At 34.3% G+C, this 9818-nt stretch overlaps 2 protein-coding genes across 2 annotated transcripts; both read left to right on the top strand.

Annotated features, from left to right (window-relative positions):
- The first annotated feature begins 6631 nt into the window (after positions 1-6631).
- LOC147558727 (uncharacterized) lies at positions 6632-7489 on the top strand. The gene is made up of 2 exons (XM_086659089.1): positions 6632-7063; positions 7193-7489. Exons 1-2 carry the CDS (start codon positions 6632-6634, stop codon positions 7487-7489), a joined length of 729 nt encoding a protein of 242 aa, XP_086515215.1.
- A 27-nt stretch (positions 7490-7516) lies between these two features.
- On the top strand, positions 7517-9167 carry LOC147558726 (uncharacterized). The gene is made up of 3 exons (XM_086659088.1): positions 7517-8368; positions 8450-8609; positions 8932-9167. Exons 1-3 carry the CDS (start codon positions 7517-7519, stop codon positions 9165-9167), a joined length of 1248 nt encoding a protein of 415 aa, XP_086515214.1.
- The last annotated feature ends 651 nt before the right edge of the window (positions 9168-9818 follow it).

The raw sequence follows: 9818 nt of genomic DNA, 5'->3' as shown, positions 1-9818 counted from the left end.
CAAAAAGGAGAAGACCCATTTTTTGCTCTATGAGACCAAAAATCCTCATTCTTGAGGTACTTAGCCTGTAAGAGTTTAACCCAAATTTCAGTGGGTTTAGTAATGAATCTCCAAGTCATTTTGGCTATAAGAGACATATTAACATGAGCCACTGTTCTAATACCTAAGCCCCCCTTATGTTTAGGGCTAGTAATTATATCCCAATTAAGGAAATGAAGTTTTTTCTCTGAGAGAGAATGTCCCCACCAAAAACATCTTTCAATTTTCTCTATTTGCCTAGATACTGTTTTAGGCATAAGAAGATAGCTGCAGGGGTAAGTGCAAAATGAAGATAATATAGATTTGATTAAAATGGTTCTACCTGCTTGAGAAATAAACTTCTGCTTCCATCCTCATAATGATTTTTGGAATTTTTCAATAAGCCAGTTATAACTCTCTATTCTGTTATCTTTTTTGAGAACAAGAGCCCCCAGATATTTTTCTCTGTCTGTCATCAATGGAGCATCAAGAGTGTGAACAAAAAGGTTGGAGATATCGGCTGGAACTTCTTTGCTAAAGTACAAGGAAGATTTCAAATAATTCACTTGTTGCCCAGAGAAGCTCCCATACTGTTCCATTATGTTCATAACTGTAGTAAGATTTTCTCTAGTTGCTTTACCAAATATGATCAAATCGTCAGCAAATAGTAAGTGAGTGATGTTAGGAGCTGCTTGATTGATTTGATATCCTGTAAATGTACCTTGTAACTCATAATGATTAAAGAGGAGTGAGAGCGATTGTGGAGGTTAAAATAAAAAGATAGGGCGATAAAGGACAACCCTGTCTAAGACCTCTAGAGCCCCTAAAGTCACCCACCGTACTCCCATTCAATTGAATATTGAACCTCGCTGAAGTGACACAAGACATTATGAGGGTTAAAATACGACCATTCAGGCCAGTGGCTTTAAGTACACATTCAAGAAAATCCCAACTGACCCGATCATAGGCCTTAGCCATGTCCATTTTCAAGGAAAAGGTGTCTTTTTTAGCGTGAGAGGCATGCATGGAATGTAAAAGCTCTTTGTTAATGACTATATTATCCATAATTTGCCTATTCGGGACGAATGCATTTTGATTCCACATAATGCCATCCTCAAGATAAGGCCTGATTCTATTGGCTATGAGCTTAGTGATGAACTTATATATCGAGTTGCAGAGGGATATTGGCCGGTACTCCGAGGCCGTACTCGGATTCCTGGTCTTAGGAATTAAGGCAATAGTGGTAAAATTAAGATGAGGGTCGATCAAACCTGTATTGAAGACAGACTGTATGTATGAGGTAAGTTCATCACCAATAATGTCCCAGTTATGTTGGAAAAAGAAGCACGGAAGACCATCTGGACCCGGACTTTTGATCGATCCCATATTCATAACCACGTCTTTAATTTCCTCTGACGAAGGAGTTCTAGAGATATCGGCCAGGTGCTCAGGCGAGAATACCTTATAAGCAGTAATAATCTCGGTAGGCGGTTCACTTACTGGATCTGCCTTAAATAAGTTCTGAAAGTACTCGATAAATTCCTTCGATATACTATCTATGTCAGTCACTGTCTGGCCATCGGACTTAGTAAGTTGATGAATTTTGTTCTTTTGTCTTCTAGACGACATAGCTAAGTGGAACGCCTTAGTATTCCGATCCCCATTTTGCACCCATCTGGCTCTTGATCGTTGCTCTGCCCTCGTTCTCTCAATATCCTCCAAAAACAGTAGTTTTTCTTGAATTTTACTCTCCCTTATTAATATCTCACTAGTGGAGGGTAAAGTTTGTAGATCCACCAATCTCTTTCTAAGAATGTGTAGCCTATTCTTAAGAATTCCAAATGCTCTTTTACTCCATACTGTGATTGAATCTTTGACTTTATTAGTCTTTTCTAGAAAGTTACCCTGAGTATTACTCCAATTTTCTTCGAACACCCTTTTATAATTTTGATGCTTAGTCCAAAAGATTTCGAATTTGGCAATGGTTTTAATTGGTTGACCAGCTACTGTTAGTTTTAGCAAGATCGGAGCATGGTCACTATTGTATCGAGGTAAGTGGAATAACCCAGCTTCTGGATATTGCATCAACCAATTCGCATCACACAGACTTCTGTCTAGTCTTTCTTTTGTGAGGTGGTGTATCGCCTTGTTATTAGTCCAAGTATACGCAGGTCCATTGAACCCTAAATCCTTCAAATTTGCATCTCGAACAAACTGTTTAAAATTAGACATAAAAGGTATATTAGAATGACCTCCCCATTTTTCGCTTGGATCGTATAAAGCATTCAAATCACCAATACAACAATAGGGATTAGTTATATGTTGTATACGGTTAAGAATATTGTTCCAAAAAACCGGTCTATCAGAAGCATTTGGGGGACCATAAATAAAAAACATATCCCAAGGATTAGAATAAGGGAATTTAATAGTAGCATGTATAAGGTTAGAAGAAGAGTAGTGAATATCCATATTGACTTCATTATTCCAGTGTAATACAAGACCACCACTACGACCCCTAGATGGTACATGATGATAATTAGAAAGAAAATATTTATTAAAGCAAACAAGAGGAACATAAGTAGTAAGTTTAGTTTCGGAGAGAAAAACCATAGAAGGTTTTGTCGCTCCTAGGAACTGATTCAAAGTTTCTTTTGTCGGGAAGTTCCCTAACCCACGACAATTCCATGGTTCAAGGGCTTTCAACTGAAAAAATATTGACATTTCTACATAAAGAACACACACAAACAAAAAGTTGTTGGAGGGGGAAACTACACAGGTTAAGCCCCTTCAAACACGCTTGGCCTAATTGTGTACTAATATACCTCTATTAAGATATTACAAACGAAGAAAACACAATTAATATCGGTGAGTCTTCATGACTAGCCAGGCCCGTGAGGTACCCAGTGCGGGCAGGGCGCCCGCACTGGGCCCCGCACAAATGTGGGGCCCAAAAAAAATTTACTACTCCTTTGTTCCGTGTCCCAATGTCCCATTAAATAACAATTAAAAAACAAAAAAGAAGTTTGAAAAAGTCAAACTCCAAAACAAATCAGGGTATGTATATATTTAAGTAAATTAGGGGGCCCACTCTCCACTAACTTTGACCCAAGAATATCTCTTTCTCTCTCTACTTTCCTTTTTCTGGCTAGTTACTAATTCTCTCTCTACTTTCTTTTCTAGATTATTACCCTTTCTCTCTCCAGTTTTTTTTTGGCACTTTTCTTTTACTCTTTCCTTTCCTTACAAGGGAACCATTTTTTATAGAGGGGTTGGGCAAAAGGCCCAATCCCTTGGACGAAATGGGGACCCGCTCCACTGCAGAGAGAAAATAGGGAGCAGGTCCACCGTGTCAGGCGGGAATTTTTTGTGGCAGTTAAGGCCTCACTTTTCATGAAATTACAAGAATGCCATTCACCCAATTCCGTACTCTCTCACGTTCTTTTAATTCAAACGTGACATGTGTCATTTCTTTCCCTTATCTCTTCTCAACTTTATTTCTCTCTCCTCCTTATTTCTCTCAAACAGTTTCTCTCTCTAGTTATTTTATTTCTCTCTCCTAAATTATCTATAACTACTTTATCTTTCCATATTTTTTTCTCCTAAATTATTTCTTCTAAACTTCTTCTAAATTATTTAATTTCTCTCTAATTATTTAATTTCTCTCTTTCTATAACTACTTTATCTCTCCAAAATTATATCTCTAGATTCATCTCTCCCCCTAATTTCTTTCATATATTTACGGTAAATTTATCTCTCTCCCCCCTAGTTTTTTTGGTAAATCTTAAATTTTTTTTAGATGAATTTCATTTTCAAGTTTGAGATTTGTATCGAGATTTTATTTCCCTCTTTATAATTTTTCTCCTTATATTTTGGACATTTGTTTAGATTTTCTGTATTGTACATTTTTTTAAAACAATAGGTATTGTACTGTACATTTTTTTGTGTACTGGACACTTTAATACGGAGAATTTTCTTTTGTACCAGAAATTTCCTTGTGTATCGGAAATTATTTTATGTACTAGCCATTTGGTTATGTACGAGACAGATTTGTACATGGAATTTTCTTATGAACCGGGAATTATTTTATGTACTAGCCATTTGGTTATGTGCTACACCTTTGTACTGAGAATTTTCTTGTGTACTGGGAATTGTTTTATGTACTAGCCATTGTACTAGACACTTTTGCATTGGGAATTTTCTTGTGTACCGGAAATTATTTTATTTATTAACTATTTGGTTATGTGCTAGACACTTGTTTGGTTATGTCTAGACACTTTTGTCCCGATAATTTTCTTGTGTACCGGGAATTGTTTTATGTACTAGCCATTTGGTTATGTACTAGACACTTTTGTACTGGGTATTTTCTTGTGTACCGTGGATTGTTTTATGTACTAGCCATTTAGTTATGTGCTAGACACTTTTGTACTGAGAATTTTCTTGTGTATCGGGAATTGTTTTATGTACTGGCCATTTGGTTATGTACTAGACACTTTTGTACCTGAAATTGTTTTATGTGTTGGCTATTTGGTTATGTACTAGACACTTGTGTACTGAAAATTTTCTTGTGTACCGGGAATTATTCTATGTACTAGCCATTTAGTTATGTACCAGACACTTTTGTACTGGGAATTTTCTTGTGTACCCGGAATTGTTTTATGTACTAGTCATTTGATTGTGTACTAGACACTTTTTGTACTGGGAATAGTCTTATATACCAGGAATTGTTTTACGTACTGTACATTATGTTATGTACAGTATATAATAGAATGTGGTATGCGTTTCTTCTCTCAAATATTATTCTTTCTTTTCTAATTTGAAATTTCTGTCCGGATTTTTCCTATTTTAGCTCTATCTAAAATTATATTCCTTTTTCATATTTCTTTTCCAGATTTTTCTCTTTCCATATTTTTCTTTTGTAAGCATATCTTCTCTCTCTAATCTTAACTACTTTCCTTATCTCAAACATTCTTGCCTTATATGTTGGAAGATTTTTATAAAGATTTTTTAATGAAGTTTCGGTAAACAAAAATCTAAAAACGCACGTAAATCTGGTTGTTATAATGTATCAAATTTAGACGCCACCCAAGATTTTTATACGTTCTCTTTCTAAACTTTCCTTCCGTAAAACAGATCAAGATATTTTTTTCTCTATAAAAGTATTAGATACTTCCGATTTTCGTACTAGATTTTTCATTCAACAATCTTTCGTACTAGATTTTTCATTCAACAATATTCGAAGGAAACTTTCACGTTGCAACATTCACAAAATTGGAAAAAAGATAGAAATATAAGACGAAAGAAACTAAACATGTACAGTCAACTTCCACATAACAAGGAAACGTGGGAACTGATTGGGAACGATAAAATGTACTGGGAACTGAGGAATGTACACTACATTTCCTCAAAAACTTGGTAATGAAATTCCTCGAAAACAATAAAAGCAGATCAAGTTAAGGATAACTTCAGATCTGATTTCTTCACCATTATGAATTTCTGTTAAATAAAAAATCTCCAACAACCCGCTTAAATAAAAAAAACCAGATTTGTTGCTTCCTGAACCCAACAAAAGATTTCTTCCCAAGTAATTTGAAACTGAATTTGACTTATCCAAAATCCTAAACCATTCCAAAATATTTCCAGATCTGGTTTTTTCAAAATATTTCTTCACCATTAAAGTTTCACCAAATTTGTTCAAGAAATCAAACCATTCCAATTTCTTCACCATTAAACTTTCACCAATATTTCTTCACCGAATCTGACTTCCCAAAACCCTAAACCATTCAAAATATTTCTAGATCTGGTTTTTCTAAAATATTTCTTCACCATTAAACTTTCACCAAATTTGTTTAAGAAATCAAACTGAATCTGACTTCTCCAAAACCCTAAACCGTTCCAATATTTCTTCACTAAATTTGTTTAAGAAAAATCTTAGAGAGAGAAAGAAGATAGCTTTTGAAATTTCTTGAAGAGAGAAAGAAGATATCTCTGGAATGTTTTTAGAGAGAGAGAGAGAATGTAATGAAAATAAAGAGAAAAGGGTATTACAGGTAGTAAGATAAAAAGACACATTCTTTATTGTACTTGTCATCTCGGGCCCACCAAAAAACTTACAAATTGGACCTGCTTCTTATTTCTGTTTTGGGCTGGGGGAAAAGCTTATTTACCCCCCTTTTTTTGGTTCTCTCCCCTAAAAATTGGTTAGCCGGTTTTTTTTTTCTTAGAAACCTGCTTGTCGGTTTAAGTTAACTTTTTTTTTTTTTTATAAATTGTTGGTGCAAAACAGTTTTCATTATTTTACTTAAGTCTTCTTCCAAATATCACCGGGTAACGTATCGTTTTTCCTATTTTTCTCTTCTTGTTGTTATAATTTAGTTGTTAAATATATGTTGAAGTTGAAATAATTGCATCAATATCACCTTAATTTATTAACTATTAGAACAATAATTCATTGTGGGTACATCAGTCGCTTTAATTTGATCGTTGTAATTGCTATATCAGATTAAGTCTTTAGTATTTTTGTAAAGAAATATCCAACTAGGTTTACGATTTTATATTTGAATAATTTTTATTATATTATTATTGATAAGCTATTTTATTCATGCAGTTATAATATATGGCACCAAAAAAACACAAATCTGGAAATTTCAAGAGGCAAGAGAAAAAAAAAGAAGAAAAATTGATTCAATCACAAAGGGGAGCTCTTGATAAATTTATTATAAGAGAACAACAACCGATTTTGACTGAAGAGGCAGTAGCTGAGCAAAATAATGAAGAATCAACTGAAGTTCGCGTTGAAGACGAAAGTAATGTTGATCATAATATGGTTCATGGGGGGAGTTCCGAAAACGTGGATGTTGATGAAGAGTTTGACGGTGGTATTCCTAATCATGATTTGAATGAGTCAGTTGACGAACCAACTGATGAAATTCCAGATAATATTTATGATCCCAAAATTTGGGATTGTCTTGCTGGAAAATGGAGAGATTTATTAGTTCAAAAAGGTCCAATTAGAGACTTATCACTAAAGAAAGGTCCTAAAGATAAGGCAAATAGATGTTTTTCGTCAAAATTTTACACTAGACAATTACCAAACGGAGAAAACCATGATAGAATTTGACTAGTGTACTCAAAAGATGACGATAAAGTTTTCTGCTTTTGTTGCAAATTGTTCAAGAAAAAACTCTCAAAAAATCAGTTAGCAAATGATGGTTACGGAGACTGGAGACATCTTAGTGAGAGGCTTAAAGAACATGAGCTTAGCAGTGACCATATATCTAACATGGCCACCTGGGTTGGATTGCAGCTTCGATTTCAAAATAAGCATACCATTGATCAAGCTATACAAGACTCAATTCAAAAAGAAAAAGATCATTGGAGATTCTTATTACAAAGGTTGATTTCAATAGTAAAATATCTTTCGAAGTATAATATCGCATTTCGTGGAAGCAACCACAAGATTGGTCAAGAATGAAACGAAAATTTTGTGGGTCTTGTTGAGATGTTGGCAGAACATGACCCGTTGATGAAAGAACATCTTCGTCGAATTCAAGACAATGAAATTCGACATCATTATCTTAGTAATCATATTCAAAACGAATTGATTCAATTATTATCTTCTAAAGTTAGAGATGCGATTCTTAAAAAGGTGAGAGAAGCAAAATATTATTCCGTTATACTTGATTGCACTCCTGATGTCAATCATCAAGAACAAATGACTTTAGTTTTGAGGTGTGTTGATATGTCTGCAAGTCCTGTGAAAATAGAAGAATACTTTGTACAATTTTTGATTGTCAATGATACATCTGGATCAGGACTCTTTGAAGAGTTACAAAAAGCATTAAAGAGTTTAGATCTTAACATTGATGATGTGCGAGGTCAAGGATATGACAATGGATCAAATATGAAAGGGTGCAACCACGGTGTACAAAGAACACTTCTAGATATAAATCCGCGAGCATTCTATACTGCATGTGGTTGTCATAGTCTGAACTTAACTCTTTGTGACATAGCTAATTCTCATGGTAAAGCGAAAGACTTATTCGGAGTAGTGCAACGAATTTATTCTTTATTCGCAAATTCTACAAAGCGTTGGCAAATTTTAAAAGATAATTTGAAAGGCGTTACTCTGAAGTCATTGTCGACTACACGTAGGGAGAGTCGTGTTGAAAGTATTAAGGCAATCATAACCCAACCTCTACAAATTAGAGAAGCTTTACTTCAACTTGCAGAAAGTGACACTGAACCTAAAATAAGTAGTGAGGCAAGATCAATAGCAAGATTTGAATTTGATAATTTTGAATTTTTACTAAGTCTAACAATTTGGTACAACTTATTGGTAGCAGTTAATAAGGTAAGCAAACGTTTGCAGAGAAAGGACATACAAATTGACGTAGCTATAGAGTTAATAAAAAGTTTGATTGATTATCTGAAGATGTATAGAGAAACCGGATTCGAAGAGGCCATGGTTGATGCTAAGAGAATGGCTATTGAAATGCAAGTTGACCCAATTTTTCCTAAGAGGCGTGAAATTCGTCGAAAAAGACATTTTGATGAGACTGGTGATGGATCATCACAATTAGTTCCACCATCAGGTAAAGAAAGTTTTAGAGTTCATTATTTCATCTTATTAGTAGATCAAGATATTGGTTCATTAGAGAGAAGATTTGAACAATATCAAAAATATGAGAAAATTTTTGGTTTTTTGTTGAGACCGGAAAAATTAAGTGGGTATGGTGTTGAAGAATTAAAATCTTCTTGCTAATCTTTCAAATAGTTTCAAGAAAGAAGAACATTTTGATGTTGAAGCAGATGACTTGTTTGTGGAGTTAAAACTCTTGCAAACTATTTTGCCAAGAGAGATTACGAAAGCTACTGATGTATTAGATTTTTTGAAGAAGATGAATTGTTTTTCAGCTAGTAGCATTGCTTACAGAATTTTATTGACTATACCAGTCACAGTTGCATCAGCAGAAAGAAGTTTCTCAAAGTTAAAGCTCTTAAAATCATACTTGAGATCAAGCATGTCGCAAGACAGACTAAATGGATTAGCTTTGCTCAGCATTGAAAGTGGGTTCTTAGACAAGATTGACTACGAACATTTAGTTGATGATTTTGCTTCAAAAAATGCAAGGAGAACAAATTTTAAGTAATATTTTTTGCTTCAACTACTTTTTAAATACATTTTGAGTTTTTCTTTTATTAAATAATACATTTTGAGTTGATAAATAAACGATCAATTATCTTTATAGTCAAATTATTTTGAATTCGTTATCATTTTGTGCCTAATTTTTTTATATTTTGATTATACGAAGGGCCCAAACTAAACTTTTGCACTGGGCCCCCAAATTCCCAGGCACGGCCCTGTGACTAGCATTGACATTTCTACGAAAAGAAGACAAAAAATCCTATCAAATAGAAAGAAAAAGCTTCCGTCACTGTCGTAACCGATAATGTCATAGCTTCGGTCACTGTCATATTCCTAAGAGGCATTCAAGTTACCCTATAGTTCATTAATTATATCCTTGATACCCTAAGTCCAACAAATCATATATTCAACCTCCAATGTTAATCGAGCTTGGAGTCTCTAGGATTTTGGAGTAAATGTGATACACACTGAGCTAGCAGTTGTTGGAAAATCAAACCCATTGAGAGGGCCGACGAATAATCAAACTTAACCAGGTAGAAAAGACGATGACTAATCAAACTTAACAAGGTAGAAAAGTCTGAAAACTTGAGAAAAACCTCCGACTAATTTTATTGTCCCAATCTTTGCAAGTTTTAATGAAGCCATACTATTTATG

Source organism: Eschscholzia californica, unplaced genomic scaffold (assembly GCF_041429995.1).
Source record: "Eschscholzia californica isolate CP2 unplaced genomic scaffold, dmEscCali1.0.p SCAF_2, whole genome shotgun sequence".
In the NCBI taxonomy this organism is placed as follows: domain Eukaryota; kingdom Viridiplantae; phylum Streptophyta; class Magnoliopsida; order Ranunculales; family Papaveraceae; genus Eschscholzia; species Eschscholzia californica.
Note: the sequence above shows the minus strand (reverse complement) of the source record. Positions and strands in the feature narration are given on the sequence as shown.

Excerpts from the sequence above, each read along its gene's own strand:
- LOC147558726 (XM_086659088.1), top strand. The coding sequence starts at position 7,517 with ATGTTGGCAGAACATGACCCGTTGATGAAAGAACATCTTCGTCGAATT. Across the intron at positions 8,369-8,449 it reads TATTGGTAGCAGTTAATAAG|ATGTATAGAGAAACCGGATT; the intron begins GTAAGCAAACGT and ends GATTATCTGAAG. Across the intron at positions 8,610-8,931 it reads ACAATTAGTTCCACCATCAG|CTAGTAGCATTGCTTACAGA; the intron begins GTAAAGAAAGTT and ends ATTGTTTTTCAG.
- LOC147558727 (XM_086659089.1), top strand. The coding sequence starts at position 6,632 with ATGGCACCAAAAAAACACAAATCTGGAAATTTCAAGAGGCAAGAGAAA. Across the intron at positions 7,064-7,192 it reads AGAAAGGTCCTAAAGATAAG|AAAAAACTCTCAAAAAATCA; the intron begins GCAAATAGATGT and ends AAATTGTTCAAG.